Genomic DNA, 21,310 nt, shown 5'->3' with positions numbered 1-21,310 from the left:
GCATCCAGTGGGCTATAAGTGGGTGTTCACAGTCATGCAAGATATAGATGGTCTATAGATAGATACCAAGTAAGGCTAGTTGCTAGAGGGTTCACTCGCACATACGGTATTTGAAGATGGGCTTTGTGATCATTCGTGTGTATTTTACTGCAGCTGGGAGCTACAACGATGTCAAGAATGTCTTCATAGTGAGCTAACTAAGGATGTATATATGGATGTTCAACTAGGACATTCCAGTCTTGAAACTCAAGGGAAAATCTGCTAACTAAAAAGGGCACTACATGGGTTGAAGCAGTCTCCAATGACCTAGTTTACTCAAAAAAATGTTGATCATAATATATTTATTAAGAGGGTCGGGGATTGGGTTACTGTTTTTTATTGTATATGTAAATGATATTGTCATTACTGGAGATGATGTTGTTGAGATCTCTAATCTTAAGACCTATCTTGGTAAGGAGTTTGAAATTAAAGACTTTGAAATGCTAAAATAATTTCTTTGGGATTGAAATGGCTCAGTACACGATATTGTTCTGTCTCAACAGAAGTACACCTTGGATCTTATTTCAAAGACCGGCATGATAGGTATAAGCATTCAGATACACCCATTGAGGCGAATTCCCATCTCAAGAGCATGGAAGGTGAACCAGTTGATAAGGGCCGATATCAGAGATTGGTTGGAAGATTTATCTATTTGTCTCACACTCGTCCAGATATAGCTCATGCAATTAACCTTATGATTCAATATATGCATGATCCTTTCTCCTCTCATATAGAAGTTGAGTTCCGTGTTCTTGGGTATTTGAAAATTGTTCTAGGGAATGGTATCCAATTCTCTCCTTCAAACAATATGAGAATTGATACCTATACTGATGCTGATTGGGTAGATTCTCTAGATGGTCGTCATTCTACTTCACGTTATTGTGCATTTGTTGATGACAATCTAGTCACATGGCATAGTAAGAAGCAAGTTGTAGTTTCCAGGTCTAGTGCTAAAGTTGAGTTTTCCTGCAATGGCTTATAGTGTTTGCGAGTTGTTATAGCTTGAAGGTCTTCTTCAAGACTTAGTGTGGTTGTTCAGATGCTTATGATGTCGCATTGTGACAATAACTCAACCATCTAGTTTAGCATGATTGTACTAAGCATGTTGAGATTGACAACCATTTCATCAAAGAGAAGCTAGTGCAAGGGCTTATTTGTCTTCCTTTTGTGCATAGTGAAAATCAATTAGCCGATATACTTACAAAAGGTCTTAGTAGTAAATTACTTTATTCTATTTTATCCAAATTGAACATCTGTGATATCCATGCACCAACTTGAGAGTGATTTTTAACATAATAGATTATTATAATAATGGGCTTTAGAAGTTTTATCCAAATGGACCCTTAAGCCCATTTAAGGTTTTATTTCATTATAGGTAGAGAGACTAATGATTATTGCCACAAGTCATATTTATCCAAATTCATCAAACCTCTCTCTCTCTCTCTCTCTCTCTCTCTCTCTCTAATGATAAGGTATCACGATGAGTGCCTGATACAAGTTCTAAACCCTAAAAGAAAAAGAATACTGGGTCCTTGAGAGTTGTATGAATTTCCAACGAAGAGATATGGTGGGTGTAACAAAAAGCATAATCTACAGCTTTGCTTTCAAATTTAGAGAAATTTAGTGTAGTTTCCTATGTGAGAGAGAGAGAGAGAGAGAGAGAGAGTAAACTATATGCCACAAGGAGAGTAAATTAGGCTCTAACCAGTTTATGGCAAGTACATACTTTTTCACTTTTTAAGACATAACTGTCATTTCCTGTTTCCTCCATCTCCCCTCCTCTCTTTCTCTCACCATGACAATCTGGTCCAGCCAAACCTAGGAGCTCCACAACCAGGGTGCAGTGTGGCAGATCATATTTCACCTCAACCAAGCATAGGTAGACATGAACTGTCTAGCCATCATCACCAACAAGAACAAGATGATCACCATCCCTAATAAGCTCTATCTCATCGATTTCAGCACCATCTCTAGTTAGGATTTTTGAGGGTCTGAACCCAAATTTCTGGGCACAGATGTCAAGTAACACTGGAAAGGATGCTGGCAGGCGAACTAGCTTTGCGGTGACACCACCAGTTCCTGGGCAACTAATTGTGATTCTTGCAGAGTAACGACCAGAAGTCATAGTGGCTGTAGCATGGAATACAGGAGAAGGTATACCTATTTTACTTGGATGGGCAGCTGACATGATGCCAAACAGTGAGTTGTGGAAGTTGTTAGACTTTCGCCTTCGACGATTATTCCTCCATGGCACCTCAGTAGAAGTGGTTGTACCTTCCTCAGGCAATGGGAGAAGAGCAGGTTCGCTTGTAAATCTACCAAGATAGCGCACCCTAGGTGGCTCAGAAACATTATCGGAGATTTGGCTACAGGTCTCCTGTCCGGACTGGAATAGAACTTTTATCTCTTCCTGGCCCTGCTGATCTGCTAGATCTCTTGGGGTCCAACCCTGGGCATCAGGTCTATCAATGTCAGCCCCATGGTCCAAGAGGAACTTAACTATTTCAGCATTCCCCTCACAAACTGCAACATGAAGTGCAGTTGTTCCATTGCTCTTGGGCAGTTTCACGTCCCCTCCATATCGTACAATGTCCTTGAGCAAGTTCAAGTCATTCTGTTCAACAGCAGTACATGCAAAGTGACCCACATCACCAGAATAGATGTTTGCACCATCGTTGACCAGAACTTTGATTACTGGTTCATGCCTCTCCTGTATTGCCTCCCACAATGGAACATTTCCTTCTAAATCTGCATGACCAAAGATAAGGAAGAAACATATTTGACTGAAGCCATTCCATAAATTCAATATCCCTACGAAATTAATATTTACAAGTTCTGACAATACGTCCCATCCCCGAAACAATATCTAAAAACAAAATATTTAATTCTGATAACATCCCTTTCTTAAATTGGTTTACTATTTCTTAGAATACCATACAACATGGAGAGAAATGTCATAGACAAAGGAATATCCATAAAATTGATTTAGTGGTACTTAAATTGGGAGTATGTAACCATGAGAAGTGGACACAATCACAGGACACAAGTTCATATAGTAAATGATGATAATGAAACATATCGTTAAGAGTACTATATTTAGATCTAAATTAATGATAAGTATAACAAACCGAAGTATGTGACCATAAGAAGAGAAGACAGTTGAAAAAAGGTCAATCTTAGGACTCAAGTTCGTCTAGTACATGATACTAAAATATATAGGTAAGAGCACTATAGTTAGATCTTAAAAAAGTATAATATACTCGAGAAGGAAAGAGGTAGTTCCTATTCTTAACTCCAGGCATGAGTCTTTTTTCTTTCTTCTTTTTGATAATGAATATTAACTATCCATACTCCAAGGCTTTTAAGTTTGGTACGACTATGGTGCCTATGTGTATACGGCAAAAACTAATAGGATCTCATTTTGCCATTAATGTAAAAAATGGTATATTAGCAAGTTTAGGAAGGGTGTTGCATCAGTCTTGCATCTGTGGATAAAGATTATATGGTGCTCACACACTGTATAGAAGAAGAAGAAGAACAATCGAACTAGCATTTTTTTATTGAGAAATAATAAGCAATTATTGGATGTAACCATGACAATTTTCTAAGTAGACAACAGAAAGGTGCAAGGACTAACTGAAAGAAATAAAGAGCCATAAATGTATTAGAAAGACTCGGGTGCTTTTGTAAGAGCAGCGCCTCCGACCCCACCCAAAGGAAGAGCAAGCATGGGAGATGATAGCTTTGAAAAATATACGAGAAGAATAGAAAAAATATCTTGATTAAACAAATAATAGGACATAATAAATAAAATAGTCCCCCCCCCCCACCTTGAGTATGTGGGAGCCTCGTGCACTGGGTACTCTGACATAGGACATAATAAATAAATAACAGAAAATCGGTATATAGATGAATAAAATGTGAGGATAAGGATATTCAACCAAAAAATTTAAATTATTCACTCAAAAAAAAAAGTGAGGATAAGAGTAAGATAGAGCATATGATTTTAACATGAGAAAATTTCTGAGATATGTCCAACTTACAGTTTTCACTTGCCCACCCCACTTTTCAAAATGCAACCTAAAGAACTCTAGGGATACCCCAAAAACTCCACTGGTTCCTAAATACAAGGGCAGCGGTGGGGAAGACAGGAAGTGGTTGTGTCTCCACTGCAGTTTTCTAACATAAATATGCCCATCTATTGATGTGGTTGTGAGCTAGAACATACCTCTACTATTAGGGTCTGCTCCATAGTCCAGTAGGAGTTGGACACAGTTTTCATTTCCTCTGGATGCTGCTATATGCTGTTTATACATAAAATAAAAAACAAAAGAAAGAAAAAATTGTTCCGAGTAAGAGGCTATCATAGAAAACTTGAAATACTTGTATCAGATGCAGAAGCGAAGTAAAAATGTATTGACCAGAGCACTGCGCCCACTGTCGTTAGATTCATTTGGATCCAAGCCCCTTCTTAGTAACTGATTCAACAACAGGTCATCTCCTCTACTCGCTGCAAAGCATAGACTAAGCGGAAGGTCCATTCTACCCCGAGCTAGCATGCTCTCTGTCTCTGCTAGAACTGCTTGCATCTCTGGGTCCTTCAGTTCCTTCAAATGCTGCTCCACCCGTTAATGAAACATAAACAAATAAATAAATAAATTAAACAGGAAATATCACTCATCACATCACCATCAAATAAAAAGACATTGTCATCAGGGTTGCCAACTCTACAAACCTGAAGGAGATTGTTCATGATTATGGTCCCGGCCCCAACATTGGCTTGAACGACATTCAAAAATACAGTACGGTTCAACCGCAGCAACTGACTCAATCGTTTGGTGCGGACAGTGAAAAGCTGTGGCCTATAACAAAGCACCCCAATCTCACCAAAAATATCCCCCGCCTTTGCCTCTCCAACGACCTGGAGTCATTCTTTCATCTCAGTCTTTTTTTCATTACAGAAAACTACGATGCTTTTTTCCCTTTTCAGAAGTTATCTGCTATGACATAGTTATCCAGAAGGGTTTTTATTATTGCACTTGCCTGTTCCAGTCCATTCTTGAGGACCACAAGATCCTGGAAAGCAAAATCCGACATCAGAAGCCATTATTTGCAAAAATCAAAAGTGTGGGGGCTAAATGAGATCAAATCATAGACTAAGTAACAAACAATAATACTAAACTGTGTCAACGCTTCAGGTTTGAGAGCCAGATATGAAGAAAAAATAGAATAAAAGCAATAATAGTATAAGAGAAGTTAAGTAGTCACCACGGCACCAGTAACCAGTATGTAAAAGTCTGTTGGTGCTTCATTCTGCAAGATCACATCTTCCTTTGGGGGGAAATACTCAGCATTCATCTCAGAGACCTTCAAAGTTTATAGAATAGAAGATGCCAAGGTAAGAAGAAACACATTAGTCACAAAATTGAAAGTCTATTGAGTATTCTAAAGGGGGTTACCAGCTGAAAAAGCAAGTCATTCGATACCCCACGGAACAAGTACACCTTATCGACAAGAGAATAAAAAAGGTAATGCGATATACTTGATCGGATGGCTTTAGGAAGGGCATCAAGAGTCTCTTGCTGCTGCAGTCCCTCTGAATCTGTTCTGAACTTCAAACACAAGTGTGCAAGCATCTGCTCTTGCAGGCGTGTTGGGAGTTGGTGCCGTTGTGCAAAATTTGATGCCACTTGAATAGTATCCCTCTATAAGCCAATGGAGAAATATAACAATAATGAAAAAATTGGGGGGGAAGGGAATTGTCCCACAAAATCAAAACTCTAAACAAGCACTAATAACAAAACCAAACAAATCATGATTTTATAACCAAATATTTTCCTGGTATCATAATTAAAGCTTATCAATATGTGATACATTCTAAAGAGATTCAAAAACAACCAAGGCACGATCTAGTATCATGCTAATAACGAATATATGAATGAGCAATGCTTGTGCAACTTTTATCACTCTAGCTTCATCATAGATATTGAAAATAGGCAAACTCAGAAAGAACTACTCACGAATTTTCTAGTTCTACTGGTCCCATGGACGACCAAGTTGGTCATATTTCCAATAAGATATGCTGTCAATCCGAGGTTGAAAAGCATGTAGAAAATATCAAAGATCATCTCCCTTGTATTCTGAGCATGCAAATCACCATAGCCAACAGTTGTGAGTGTAGTGATGGACCAGTACATCGATGTAACATACCGTATCCAAAGGCTTGTCTGAAGAAAATTATCATAAGTTGCTCCAATCCATGTATTTTTTGGGTCATGGTTTCGTGCAGCAAGAAGATAATAGAAGCACCCAGCGCAGTGTACTGCGAAGAGTGTTACCTGCAAAGAACATCCGAAACCATGTACTTTTAGCTCATTAATGAAGAGTTCCCTCCCCTTCTAGTAAAACATATAAAGATTTTTCCTGAGAGACTCACACAGATTAGTTTTGCGCATCGAACCCAAAAGTAATTGAAATGCCTGTCTTTCTCCATTCTGTTATAATAAAGCCAGAAGGTGGACAATTATGATCCAGATACGAAAATTCACTATTCTATTAGCAAAATTCAGGGGCTTGAAAATAAACCATACCTGGCAAAAAAGGAACTGACTCTTCGGAGACGCCAGAGACGAAGCATGTTGAAGAAGCCATATGACTGAATAGCTTTAGGTAAGATCCTCCGTGCAAATTCAGAAGGGATTGTAGATATGACATCAAAGGCAAACCAGGTTCTGACATATTTCCAAGCAATCTGCTTTGGATTGTCAATGAAGAGATGAGTAGATTTATCAAGGAAGGCAACGAAAAAGGTCAGAACAATATCCACGGCGAAGAACCCATTAACTACGTCATCAATGATTGCAAGAGATCCCCTCGATCCATCAAGGAATCCAAATTCAAATGGAGATACCCAAGCAGTATACACAACAAGAACAACCAGAAAAGACTCCCAGATTCTGCAAGTATCAAAGTTCAATATCCAAATAAGAATGTTATTTCCATTTATTTTTTTTTTAAACATTTATTTCATAAAATTAATTCAAAGGAAACTCGGCCATTAACATACTTTCTTTCCATTTAACCCCACCCCCCAACAAAAAAAAATGCAAAATCAATAACGAAAGCAGCTGAGAGGGGACAGAGGACAAAACAGAGAAGACCAATAATTAAAATACTTTCTTTTCAAAGTTCCAAATGGAAGAACCATTAAGAGAAGAATAAGATAATAAAAAAAGGAAAGGCGGGAAAAGAAAGAACCCCAAATTGAAAAGTCTCAAGTCTTTATGAAACCCAGAAAGAGGGGAAAAAAAAAATAAGAGTTGAAGAAAAAGAAGAGAGGCATTACCCGTAACGACGATCGTAAGGAGAAATAATGAATCTACGCAACTTAATTTTGCGATTGAATCTGGCTCCAAGGGGAGGAAGAAGGGCATGGTTAAGGCTGTAATGACTACTTTCTCTTGACATCTGCTCCATCTCCTGACCACAGGCATAGACATTGAAAACCTCATCTTCAAACCTTTGTGGCATTTGCTTTTCTGCTCTACTTCCTTTGGTTCTCTCATCTCCCTTCTTATTCACTCTCTCTTCCAATTCTAAATTTATAAGAATTCTCTCTCTCTCTCTCTCTCTCTCTCTCTCTGTGGAATCTCCACTGCGACACTCGGAATGACGTTTAGTTTTCTTGATTTCGTTCCCACACGTTTAATTCACTCTTCCCGTCACCAAAGGCCCCCACCACCGGATCGAAATCCTCTGAGGCGATGGAAATTGGCGGACAGTGGTGGAGACGGGCTAAGATGATGACAGGTGCACTTGAACACGTGGATGGTCAGATTGTGAAGACGGTGTAGCAGACGGGCTTTAACAGGTCGGGTCTGAGAGGGTAATGGGTTTTTCTTACTTTGGATAGAAATCCGGTACCATATTCTGATCCCCTTTCCAGTCCCGTCATTGGGAGCTCAATTGAATGAAGCTTTGAAGAAAGAACAAAACAGAGGAAGAAGAACGCGACGACGACAGAGGAAGAGGAAGTGGAGGAGGAGAAGAAAGAGAAGAGAATTTTAAAGAATAAAACTGTTTACTTGCGATCAGGAGTATAAATTCTTTAATTATCCCTACTTTCTGGGTTTATTCTTAATTTTTAAAGTCTAAACTTCTTTTTTCCTTGTAATCTTCCATGGTTGCTTGTTGATGCTGTCCGGCCAGTCAAAAGGAGGGAGATAGTTGCAGTAACGCCCGTCATCGCCGGAGGACTTGCCGAGCGGAGTTAGAGGTGGACACTACAATCCCCGCTTCCAAATCCTGGGCCGCCCGTAGGTGACGCTCTGCTGCTAACGCCATCGCCAAGTTCATCCCTGAAACAGAAGAGGCGAGCAAAAAGGGGGTAAAGGGAAGAGAGGAAGGAGGGAGGAGACTCGGGTTCTGGTCGAATTTAGACCCGACCTGCTAAAGCCTAGGGTTTTAGTCGAATCTTACACTGTCCTTGCGATAAGCCGTCCACGTTCCAAATACACGTGTTATCATCTTAACCGATCTCCGCCAGTATCCGCCAACCTCCGTCGCCGCAGAGGATTTCTATCCCCCACCACCACCCTCGCCCAATCATCTCATTTAAATGACCATTCTGCTCTCATCTCCTGCTAACAGCTAACGTCTACAATCCCAAGTGCGACACTCGGAACTCGGAAGGACGGAAGAAAGTTATGATTCGGTAGATGCCATTCTATATGATTTCCTACTCCATCAGATTATAGGACATTCCTGCAAGACCATTAATCATGTGGACTTGGACTAGATCCCAAATATTGCTTTTGACAAATAAGGATATGCAATCATCTATGCTTCTTCCATTAAAATCCAATACCTTGTTTTTTTTCAATATAAAATGTTAGTGATTGATCAAGATTCGACAAATGGTTTTTTTTTTTTTTTTTTGGTAGAAGACAAATAGAATTTGTATATTAGATAAAAAAATAATCTTAGATTATATCATTTGTTTTGGGATTTTTTTTTTTTTCTGGTCTACATAGTTAGTAAATTTAGACACGGCAATGACATAGGAACAAATATATATTGCAAACGGGTCAAATGTAACATGGTATTTGTTTAATATGACTACTCTATAAATAAAAATACAGATATATATATATATACATCATAAAACGTATATGAAATTAAGATTAAAATCAAAAAAGACTTGATCGACACTCTCTATGATTGGTTGAAATAAATATTATGATAAAAAATCATATATAAGTGTATTTTTACATTCCTCTATAGATTTGGATTATCGATCTAAAAGAGATATTGAGTAAAATAAAAATACTATTAAAATAAATAATACAAAAAAAATAAATAAATACGCGTTTAATTTTGCAGCCCCTTAATAAACATATATTTTCCTGCATCTGACATTTTATACGTGAAAAAAAAAAAAAAGGATTCAGCAATTAAACATCCAAATACGTTAAAAATACGCATATTTACTACCTATGCTTGTGTTGAGGACGATATTATTCTATTTTCTTGTCTACGCAGCTCCCCTTCCCTATACTCCCTCAACTCATCCACAACCGCCATTGACGGCGGAGGTAGTTCCGTCAATGGAAAAAGCATTGAAAGGTAGTTTCCGATAGGAGATGGCCTCCATAAAATCGGACCGACTGTTGTCTCCGGTAACAATCGTCGACATTTTGGACGATTCACGATCTGAACAACGAGTAGACCCACTTGAGAGCCTTTGGGTTAACCATCCTCCAGAGAATCCAGAGGATCTTAGCAAGAGCAAGAGATCGGAGGAAGTGAATAGGGCTATGAGAGAGGTCTTCGTGTTCATCCTGTTCCTGAGGAAATGAAGGTCCAGATCTACTCACAGCAGACTATGAAGATTGAAGACCTTCTGGCGATTAAGTAGTGGGTTCCTTCACTAGGATTGAATGGACATGGCCAAGCAAGTGATGGTGTGCATCCACCGATGCACACCACCACCACCACTCTCAGCTCAAAATCAATAACGAAATAGGATTTATACAAGAAACCAAAACTAATTTCGAACCTAAATATCTTCAAAAAATGTAAACAAATGGAAAAGGAGATGAGAGGGGACAGAGGACAATAACAGAGGAATAAGAATCAAAAAAGGGAAAGAAAACCAGTCCGGTGCAGCTCATGGAAGAACCATATAATAAAAAAGGAAAGGCGGGAAAAGAAAGAACCCAAAATTAAAAAGTCTCAAATCTTTATGAAACCCAGAAAAAAAAAAGAGGAAATTGAGCTGAAGAGAAAGAAGAGAGCCAACACCTGTAACGACGATCATAAGGAGAAATAATGAATCTACGCAACTTAATTCTGCGACTGCTTCTGGCTCCAAGTGAAGGAAGAAGGGCATTGTTAAGGCTGTATTGACTACCTTCTCTTGACATCTGCTCCATCTCCTGACCACAGACATAGACACTGAAAACCCCATCTTGAAACCTTTGTGGCATTTGCTCTGAAGGGAAACAACAACCCAAGCTCTCCCTCTCCTCTCCTCTCCTCTCTTCCCTGTTTCTAGCTTTTCTGCTCTACCTCGTTTGGTTCTCTCAGCTCCCTTCTCTCTTCTAAATTTATAAGAACTTTCTCTCTCTAAACTCTAGCCATTGTACGGCTCCACTGCACTAACAAATCGTATTTTCTTGATTTCTTTCCACACGTTTAGTAGTTTCACTCTTCCCGTAACCAAAGGTCCCCTCCATCCTTGTCCAATCATCTAATTAAAATAACCATTTTGCCCTCATCCTCTGCAAAGTGCTAACTTTTTTTTTTTTTTTTAGAAATGCATAGTGTTAAAACGAACATCGAGACCACATCGGCACATGCCCCAATGTTGTGTCGGCCATTGGATCCTCATCGCTTCGCCGCACCCGTGGCATAGGATTTTTTTCGAACTTCTCTTAGGAAGAGTTATAATCCAAATGTGACACGGAGAAGTCCCGACTCCATTAATCTTACACGTTGTGCCATGTTAAGCAGGTTATAGGTTATTAACTAGTCTAAGAATCTCTCCCTAGGCAATATAGGACTAAAATTTGCACACTCTTACTGATCTCCCAAACCCTTCGGTACTTGTCATATTCTTGAGGGGACACATCACCGATCTTCCAGGCGAGTTTGGTACTTATTGTATTGTTAGGTCTCACAATTAAGACTAAAACTCGTTAACAAAAAAAAAAAAAAGAGAAAGAGATTAACCAACAAATATTTTGATGGTTGTGAACCATGCACGAGAGAGAAGGGGATTTCGAGAGGGAGAGGAAACAAAAGGGGAAGTGTTGCATCAATGAACATTGGGCTTGAGACATTCATTCAATGACTATGTTAAAATTAATAAAGAAATTAGTGATTTATTATTGATATAGAAACTAAACAAAATTAGGAAAGCAATTGGAGAAAAAATATATTACCAGAAACAAAAAAAAAAAGAGGAAAGAAGAAATATAAAGATATAGATTTTTCTTTTTAATATAAAGGGTGATTTACATCAACCTCCCCTAGCGTTTGCCTAAATTACATCATCCCCCTTGAAAATTGAAAAATTATATTTAAACCCACAAAATTGACACCGTTATACCTGTTTAGTTTTTAGGACACAGAAAGACATAATTACCCCTCCTTAAAAATTAGTTTTTGGCCATGGAGAAAAATATTCTGGTCACCGGTGGTGCTGGGTACATTGGCAACCACACTATTCTTCAGCTCTTGTTATGTGGATTTAAGGTTACTGTTATCGATAATCTTTATATTGAAATTCAACGCCTTCGCCACCTCCTCCAGTCTCGATATCACGCTACTTGCCGGCTTTGTTGTCAAAAACCTAAGCTCCTCTTTCTCCTCCTTCTTCTTCTCCTCAGACAACAGCTTTAGATTGAACCCTTCCGATAAAGATATTATATGGAAGGTATTCAGCGTCTCCAATTGTTTCCCTTTTGTTTCACTATCCTTCTCTCCCTTGAAACTATCGAATTCCATCTCTTCCTTTGTTCGTATTGTTTTCGGCAACAATTTCTTGAACCAAGGTGACTCCATGACCTTGTCGATGGTGATCTGAGTGTTGGGGTTCGGATCGAGTAGTTTGGTTACCAGCCGGCGAGCATCAGTGGAGAACCAAGGAGGACACTTGAAGTCTCCTCTGTGTATCTTCTTGTACATGGCCATTATGTTATCTTCTTGGAACGGAAGAAAACCTGCAATTAGAACATAGAGAATGATGCCACACGACCAGAGATCAGCCTTGGCTCCATCGTAACCATTCTTTTCGATCACCTCCGGAGCAACATAAGCAGGGGTTCCACAAGTTGTGTGCAAAAGCTCGTTCTTTTAGATGTTCAGAAAAGGCACTGAGACCAAAATTAGTGACCTTGAGGTTGCCTTCATCATCGAGGAGGAGATTTTCTGGCTTCAAATCGCGGTGGTAAACCTCGTGGTTGTGGTAGAAATTGATTGCATAAATGAGTTGCTAGAAGTAAGATCTAGCGACATCTTTTAATCAACCTTTAGCGATCTTAGAGAAGAGTTCACCGCCTCTGACGAGATCCATGGCAAAATAGATCTTGGACTTGCTTGCCATCACCTCATAAAGCCCCACGATGTTCAGATGCTTCACCATCTTCATAACTGATATCTCTGTAGAGTCCTGCTCTTTAAACCCGATTTATTGATCGGTTAGTTCGGTTTGGTCTTAGAGGGTCTGAATCAGAACTAGTTGATACCAGTGCCTTGTGGTACATGATGGCAAGGGTGATGTCAAATGCAGGGTAGCTGGATGAGATTGAGCCGGTTCCTGAGATGATCCGCATGCCTAAGCCATGCCCTTGCACATATCACAAGGCTATGTATAAGTAGGAAAGGTAGATTACCGTATTTGAATGGTTGGGATTTGATCCACAACATGTGGTGAAAGAGAAATACATGTTAAGACTCCATTTTCCTCCAAAATACAATAAGATTGGCTTGTTTAACCAACTAGTGGATATCATTGGTAGGTGTGAGACCCACCAGTGTGACCCACCTGTTGGGGTTTTGTGGACCCCAGCATACCCGGCTTGGATGAGCACATGTGTCTCGGCCTCCTCATCGTAATAAGGCCTTGCACGCCCAAAAATGTCTGCTACATAGTCCGAAAAAAGGGATTTAATGTGTTTTGATCTATAAATGGGCAAAACCAAACATGCCTTACAAGATATTTATGACCCAACGTATAAATAGCCTTTATAACTCTCTCTCTTTCCCTCATTTATGGTTTTTAGCAAAGTGGGTGAGAGGACTAAAGAAGAGGGAGAAAATAGGAAGAAGGAAGAGGAAGGAAGTTTCCCCCTTGGATCATGGAGCCGCATCTTGCTTATCCATCGTCGGAATAGTGACCGGTGACTTGAGTTCTTCATTTTGAGGTAAGGAATACTATGAACCTTGAGATTTGATGAAACCCTCTTTGTATACGTTTGAATCTAGAGAATAATGAAGTCATTGTGTGATTTCCTTGATGTGTTTGAGAAGGGAAACAAATGTTGAAGGATTTTCAGGTGACATTTGAGGTTGGGAAGAAGATTTTTAAGATTTCGTGTTTTACAAGTAAAGGTATAATTTCTTCCCCTAAATCTTGTTGTTGTCTTAAATCCATGGTTTAATCAAGTAAATGAAGTTTAGAATGTGTGGAAAATGATGTGGGAATTATCCTATTGTGGTCCCAAGAGTTATAATGGAAGAAATGAGAAAAACAGTAAAGTCCAAGAGAACTGGCAGGAATAACCGATGGGTCAGACACTCGCCGGTGTGACCTACCAGCCACACCAATCCCCTCGGGTTCTACCGGTGGGTAAGACTATCGAGTGTGTGACCTGCCAGCGTGATCTATTAGTCATTCTTACACCTCTAGTTCTACCGGTGGGTAAGATCGACGGATTCCTGACCCGCTTGTATGACCCACTGGTCTAGGCAAAAATCACTGGTGGATCCTCTTATCCACTTATATGACCCACTTGCGGCTTGCATAAACTCCGATTGAGCTCAAACTCACTGACGACCTTCCTCACACTATTATAAGCATCATGTCTATATCCTACGTTGATTTTATTTCAGATTTGGACGCATTTCTAAACCCTTTATTTGTGCTAGGTTTCAAAAAAACTCATCTTCTCACTCCGAATTTACCCATGCCGTGAGTACTGATTTTTCCATAAGAATAGGTAAGTGGGGAGAGGATTTTGATTCTTAATTTTGGAATGTTTTTGGCATCCTTTGCATTCATCGACTATATTGACACTCCGATTGCCATACTCATGCATATGGTTGATGAATACGTGTTGCATCTAGAACTGAACCTATATATCTTAAATTCCATATACATTGTTATATGTTGCATCTTGTGAATGGATTTATCATGTGATGTTTATGATGTCGGATTACCGAATATGTGAAGGATTTTTAGAATAGATGCCGTAGTTGGCTTGAAAACAAATGCATTGGTTCACCGTGGAATGGGACACAGAAGAACTATGCAGTTGTACTATCTCATATAGGAGTATGTGGTTAAGATTCTATAAACTCTCGTGCTACAACATTTTTCAACAAGTGTTTACATGTTGGGTTCTCACTAGGGGGAACCATCGGTCGCGGACCACCGTGATGGTTAAAAGTATGCCTAGCTGATCATTAAGATAGTTGAAAACCCTTGTGATATATTTAGAGTGCCAATCGTACTGTTTTTAATTTTTACTGTGGTTCGTCCACGATTTACTTTTCTATTGTGATTTAGCCACGATTTACATTTCTGCTGTGGTTTGGCCATGATTTACTTTTCTATTGTGGTTCAGCCACGATTTACATTTTTACTATGATTCGGCCACGATTTACTTTTTCGAATGCTCACAGTGGGCCTTATCTAACAACCCTATGGACGTATCATGGGATGGAGAACGCATCTAGAACCCAGGGCATACGCGCACTATAGTTGTGAGTAGCACATTACCTATGACCTAGTATGTTTGTTTAGGTGAATAGGAATAAAAATGAATCTCATGCATATAGGATCATTTACCTTGCGATTGCTTGTGTGCATTTTTCTTTCCATTTGCTGAGCTAGTGAGTTCACCCCTCGTGTACACATCTTTTTAGCTCATTTTACAGACTAATCAGTAGAGGAACCCGTGCCGGGTCCTACCGATGAAATCCTAGTAGGATATTGGTGGATCCCCGAAGGATTTGAACACGGTGAAGGTTTCCCGTGTGAGAGTTGTGTTGCTGGGCAACAGTGATAGATTCGGTTTGCCGTACTTTTGATTATGTTGGTATATTTTCCTTTTGTACTCTCGATATTTAAATTGCTATTTTTTGTATAAATAAAATGCCTATAGGCTCACATATAAATATTTTATATATCACAATTTAGGTATCAATAGTATATAGGAATTTCATGTTATTAATGATGACAAGACTTCCGTTGTATTATGTTATTACAATCCATTGAACATGTGTGGCTTGCTGTGTTGTGGTTACTGTATTAGATGATCATGATGGTTTTGGGTTACCCGGAAGGAACCCAGTCACCAGTTTGGTTCTATGGAAACGGGGCGTGATAATCTCACGCTTCTTTTGCTCCATCATTCCAAATTTAATCACCTTCTCATTCCCTACAACCTTCATCACCACACTTTACCACTCTATATATTTCTTTCTACATAGACCTTGGCGAAGGCACCATGGCCCAAAAGCCAACCTAGCACGTACTTTCCATGAAGCACAGAGCTTCCATCGGCTTTGTTGTTGTCCACCATCACACAATCCTCCTCCTTATCCAACACAAACCAATAAGAAAACTCTAAAACCTAAAAAATCGATCTTCTTCTATCGCCAGAGAATGAAATTTATAGGAATTCGAATAAAAAAGATTTAAGAGAAAACAAATCTACCTATCTTCAACGTGTTTACATAAACTAATTTTTAAGCAGAAGAAGAAGAAGTGGGAGGGGTAATTACGTCTTTCTTTATCTTTAAAACTAACACTAGTCTAACGGTGTCAATTTTGTGGGTTTAAATGTAATTTTTTTATTTTTAGGGGGGATAATGTAATTTGAACAAATGCCAAGGGAGGTTGATGTAAATCACCATAATATAAATATAGAATGATATAGAGGGGCATAAGAATTAGGAAAGCAATTTTTGTAATGAAACTTTGAAAATAAAAAATTTAAAAGTTTTTTTTTTTTTTTTTTTTTTTAATAAGGTACTTAAGGAAATTAGGATTTTTCTTTTTTTAGGAAAGCAATTGGGAGAAGTGAATATAGAAATAAATAGAATAGGGAAAGATATATGGAAAGATAGATAGATGGAGATATAATGAATAAGTAAAGATTTCAGAAAAAGAGAGTGGAAAGTGAGAGAGAGAAGGGAAAGAGCTTCAAAAGGAAAATGAAATGGAAAGTCGGGGGGGAGAGGGAGAGGGAGAGGGAGAGAGAGAGTATTTTTTTTTTATAGAAAGAGGCATGAGATTTTCACACGAATAAATAAAGTCATTTTTTTATAAAAATATTAAATTATATAAAAAAAAGGTACCAAAAAAAATAAAGAAAAAAAGAAGGATAAAGGAAAGGGATACTAATTCTTTTGGATACTCTGCAATACTTAGCAATGTAGCCGGGTTTACCACACTTAAAACATCCTTGAGTATCAGGATTTTGTTTAAATTCTATTTGATTTTTAGGTGCCTTGAAAGGCTTTTTGTTTTTATTATATTTTGGTTTTGAATAAAATTTTTGATAAAACTCTGGAGTAGTAAAGGGTTTGTGGGAAACAAATTATACCAGAAATAAATTGGACAAGTTGTTCTTTAGTTTCATTGAGAAGTTTTTGTTTGAGAATTTTTCCATACCTGATGTCTGAGGCATCGGTTTCAACAATTTTAAAAGCCTCAGGGTTAGGTATAAATAAAGAAGAAATTTCTTTTACCAATTTTTTAATTGTTTGGACAGCAATAGTTTGAGCTGATGACTAAGGGGTCGGATTCTTTTTTAGCCGAAGATACAAGGGTTCGACAATCTTACTAATTTGGGGGAGGAAGTCACGAACATAATTTAGACTTCCTAAAAATCTTTGTAATTGGCTCTTGTCAAAAATTTGGTCAGAAAATTTGTCACCAAAAGAAATGGCACGATCGATAGGAGTTAAAGTTCCTTTATCGATCAGGTGGCCAAGAAAACAGACTTTGGTAAGGAAAAACTCTAATTTTCTTTTGAAAAAGAACAAGGCCATTAGATTTAATGATTTCGTAGAAAGTCCTCAAATGTTTGAAATATTGTTCTACTGAATCAGAAAAGACAAGAATATCATCAATATAGACAATTGTAAATTGTCCATAAGAATTAAAGATATCATTCATGATCTTTTGAAATTCACTAGGAGCATTTTTGAGGCCGAATGGCATGATGTTCCATTCATATAGGCCGAAGGGAGTTGTAAAGTCGATTTTGTATCGATCTTTCTCCTGAATCTAGATCTACCAGAAACTAGATTTCATATCAAACTTTGAAAATATTTTTGCTTGGTAAATACGTTGTAAAAGGTCCTCTTGGTTGGGGATAGGATAACGAACTCATTGAAGGGCATTATTAAGGGGTTTGTAATTGACGACCAACCTGGGAGTACCACGTTCAATTTCGACAACTTTGTTAACATAAAAAGCTGTACAACTCCAATGGGAAGTACTAGGCCGAATGAGCTTTTTGGACAGGAGGTCATTAATTTCAATCTTGCATGTTTCTAAAAGAGTTTGGTTCATTTGAGCCGGTCGGGCTTTGGTAGGAATTTGAAGATCGAAAAAGCCCGTAGCATAAGGAAGGGATACCATATGCTGTTTGCGATGCCAAAAGGCATCAGGGACATCGGAGTAAAGGTCAAGTTCGAGTTTAGACTGGATTTGGTTAATTTGGTGAATGGTTTTGGGATTTTTAAGTTGTTCAGAGATTCTTTGATGAAGAAGCTCTGCTTAAAGGAAATTTAATTGTTTGATTTTGTTGAGACTTTGGTTGATAGATGTTTGAGCTTGTAAGAAAGGGAAGACAATTTTTTGACCTTAAAATTTTATAAGGTTTGAAAAGCGGGGTTGAAGAAGGAACCGGAACCAAAATCATAGATGAGGAAGTTAACGGTTTTGTTTAGACAAGGCATTCAACTCGGGAAAGTTGATCAACGATGGTTTGAAGACTCAAATTTGTAAACTTTAATTTTTGTTGTTGTCTTGAAATATTATAAGGTTTGATAATTGTTCGGCAGTTCTATCTTTGAGACAAGAAGGGTTACTTAAGAAGTAATTAGCTATGCTGAAAATAAGAGTATTCATAGCATCTTCTATAGGTTCACCTAAGTTATTGAGAAGAGGGGTCCCGTCAGGGGAAGTTTGAATTGTAGTTAAAATTTATGTTTTTTGATCATCAGTCAGGACATAATCCCACCAACCTTTGAGTTGGCCAGTAAAGCCGGAAATAAGTAAAGTAGCAACTGCACTATCTTCAGTATTCTGAATACGATGTGCATTGCTGACTATAGTCATTTCCTGTAATTTATTCATAAAATTATGTTCAGACAGGCCATCTATGTTCCATTCATAGATGATGCCACTTTGGTAAGAAGCTTGAGGAGCTTTTCCCCTTGCTTTGATTTGAAGGTCAAGGAAGGCTAGGTGTTAGGTAGAACTTTGTCCAATTTGGTTGATTTGTGGGAAGACATCAGATTCATCATTTCTTGAATCGGAGAAAGAGTCAGATGAATATCCCTTAATGGTGAGGGCACCACGATTAGTTGATTCAGCAGTTGGTTGGCTTTGTATTGGTGTTTGAGGGGGGCTTCTAAAGAAGTGAGAAGATGATTAATTTGATTAAATATATAAGATTTGTTAAGTACGGAATAGGGTAAGGATTTGAGTTTTATTTTGTTCGAATATTTGTAAAAAACTAATTCTTCTTGGAATAAAACTCAAATCCTTGCCCTATTCTAAAGAATTATGCACATCGTATTCAGAATACTGAAGACAGTGCAATTGCTACTTTACTTATTTTCGACTTTACTGGCCAACTCAAAGGTTGGTGGGATTATGTCCTGACTGATGATAAAAAAAAAGTCAAAGTCCTCTTTGACCAAACCCTGATTTGGTCCTTAACATCTACTAGGACAGAGTAAAACTAGCCGGATGATGAGAACGTTACTCATATAGGAAAATAACCTCGGATGACCTCTTTTGAGGAAAGGAGGTACTGCTACTATCCTAGGTTAAAGGATAGTCAGGCCAATACCAGGCTCAGTTAAATATGGTGTAAAATCCTTGATCAAACCAATACGGAGAACAGTATCCCTGACACGTGGAATGCCGTGGTAAGATCATAGAAGATTTCAAATCAAAGGCCAAGATCAACTCCAACTTTCGACGCCAACAGTGCCTTCATATAGTTTCCAAATTCAAGTGTACAGTTCCAAATGAAATGTTAACTTTTATTTCTAACAGGAAAGATTAGCATCAGGTCTGGTAAGGACTTTAGTCAGAAAAATGTCTTTGTACCATTTGAAATCATGATCTGCGAAACAAAAGAAACCGAATTCACCACCACTGTGGCTCTGATACCAAGTTTACCACCAACTTGGCTTTGATAAGCTAAGCGTAACCTCCTAGATCTAGTCATTTAAAGAGGGTACTTCCAACTTAATTTGGGCACAAACATGATCTTACACTCTCATCTGCCACTCCTCTCAAAAGTTCAAAGACTTAAATGGACAGGGTCATAACAAAGACTGGTTTCGATGGCTCCTAGAAGGGAATCATCGAAGTCTAAAAATCTTTGGTCACGAAGGGCCAATAATATGGAGGTATTAAGACCTTTTATGTGAAGGGGTTTGATGGTAACTTGTGGCCGATATAGACATAATTAAAATTGTTTTTGAGATGGTCTTGTAAAGCCTTGGATAAAAAAGGGTAATTTCTTGAGTTTCATTTGTGAATTTATGGTTTGCTCAACTGTTTTGATGGTTTCAAAATATGTTTGCCAGTCATTTTGGTAAATTTCCTTTTGAGAAATTTTGGGCATGTCTCAATTTTGAAGTCTTTTGTTTATGTTCATTATTTGTTCATCATAATGGGGCACATTAGAACTTGTGCTCGCCTCACTTGTCGATCTTATCGATGTGGAGCTGGATAGACGATTCATTGTTTGAGATATCTTAAGCTAGGGGTAACCTCCTAGATCTAGTCATTTGAACTGAAAATACCCATTCAAATGACTAGATCTAGGAGGTTAGTAGGAGCCATCGATAATTGTGATGTCTCCAAATGCGAAAAGATGGCATAATTGTGACGTCTCCAAATACGAAAAGACGGTACTAATTCAAAGCCTTATGGGCCTCAAACCAGTTCCGGCCTTTCCTCCATCTTCAAAATCCAGCCTCAAAAGTGAGAAAGAAGCTCTGCTGGCCTGCCTTGTTGAGCTTGGATCCAACTCTGAAGAAGAAGGATCTAGTGATGGTGCCTATAGTCTTGGCTCCATCAAAGGCTCCATGCTTGCCCATTTCCATTCTCAGCAAATGGCCCAAGATCCCTATGAAGATGATCCTGATAACGAGCCTACCAGCTCCAAAGCTTCATCTTTGGGTAACTTTAAAGAGGTGACCTCCCGCAGATCATGCAGAGCCACCTCAAAGTCAAAGTCCTCTTTGACCAAACCCTGATTTGGTCCTTAATGTCTGCTAGGACGGAGTAAAACTAGCCGAATGATGAGAAAGTTAACTTTAAGATTTCAAATGGTACAAAGACACTTTTCTGACCAAAGTCCTTACCAGACCTGATGCTAATCTTCCTTGTTGGAAAGAAAAGTTCCTTACAGGTCTGCCAACCCTTTTTTCTGCTGAAAATAAGGGTATTCACAGTATCTTCTATAGGGTCACCTAAGTTATTGAGAAGAGGGGTCCCGTCAGGGGAAGTTTGAATTGCAGTTAAAATTTTAATTTTTTGATCATCAGTCAGGACATAATCCCACCAACCTTTGAGTTGGCCAGTAAAGCCGGAAATAAGGGCGTTACGAGAATTTATGGTTAATTCTGGTATCAAAACCAAGTTTACCACCAACTTGACTTTGATACCAAGTTTACAGGATCGATCTACACCAAAATCCAGGGAAATAGTGATCTCCTGGTTCTGTAAGGTGAGAATAATGAGACCAGTGCAATACCGTACTCCGATTCAGCAAGGAGTCTAACA

At 38.5% G+C, this 21,310-nt stretch overlaps 2 protein-coding genes and 1 pseudogene across 2 annotated transcripts; 1 reads left to right on the top strand and 2 right to left on the bottom strand.

Annotated features, from left to right (window-relative positions):
- Positions 1 to 631: 631 nt before the first annotated feature.
- LOC122065178 (uncharacterized mitochondrial protein AtMg00810-like) lies at positions 632 to 1,021 on the top strand. The gene has a single exon (XM_042628988.1). It carries the CDS (start codon positions 632 to 634, stop codon positions 1,019 to 1,021), a length of 390 nt encoding a protein of 129 aa, XP_042484922.1.
- A 592-nt stretch (positions 1,022 to 1,613) lies between these two features.
- Positions 1,614 to 10,708, bottom strand: LOC122069786 (potassium channel AKT1-like). Its single transcript, XM_042633878.1, has 11 exons — positions 10,342 to 10,708; positions 6,630 to 6,995; positions 6,476 to 6,533; positions 6,060 to 6,377; positions 5,499 to 5,744; positions 5,308 to 5,406; positions 5,083 to 5,115; positions 4,775 to 4,960; positions 4,461 to 4,655; positions 4,268 to 4,343; positions 1,614 to 2,787 (listed from the first exon to the last, which is right to left on the bottom strand). Exons 1-11 carry the CDS (start codon positions 10,524 to 10,526, stop codon positions 1,934 to 1,936), a joined length of 2,616 nt encoding a protein of 871 aa, XP_042489812.1. The 5' UTR covers positions 10,527 to 10,708; the 3' UTR covers positions 1,614 to 1,933.
- Positions 10,709 to 11,781: 1,073 nt separating this feature from the next.
- LOC122065170 lies at positions 11,782 to 15,848 on the bottom strand (annotated as a pseudogene).
- Positions 15,849 to 21,310: the final 5,462 nt, after the last annotated feature.

Source organism: Macadamia integrifolia, chromosome 2 (genome assembly GCF_013358625.1).
Source record: "Macadamia integrifolia cultivar HAES 741 chromosome 2, SCU_Mint_v3, whole genome shotgun sequence".
NCBI classification, from domain to species: Eukaryota; Viridiplantae; Streptophyta; class Magnoliopsida; order Proteales; family Proteaceae; genus Macadamia; species Macadamia integrifolia.
This window is presented reverse-complemented; position numbering and strand designations above follow the sequence as displayed.

Excerpts from the sequence above, each read along its gene's own strand:
- LOC122065178 (XM_042628988.1), top strand. The coding sequence starts at position 632 with ATGGAAGGTGAACCAGTTGATAAGGGCCGATATCAGAGATTGGTTGGA.
- LOC122069786 (XM_042633878.1), bottom strand. The coding sequence starts at position 10,526 with ATGCCACAAAGGTTTCAAGATGGGGTTTTCAGTGTCTATGTCTGTGGT. Across the intron at positions 6,534-6,629 it reads GTCAGTTCCTTTTTTGCCAG|AATGGAGAAAGACAGGCATT; the intron begins GTATGGTTTATT and ends TTATTATAACAG. Across the intron at positions 5,407-5,498 it reads ATGACTTGCTTTTTCAGCTG|GTCTCTGAGATGAATGCTGA; the intron begins GTAACCCCCTTT and ends TAAACTTTGAAG.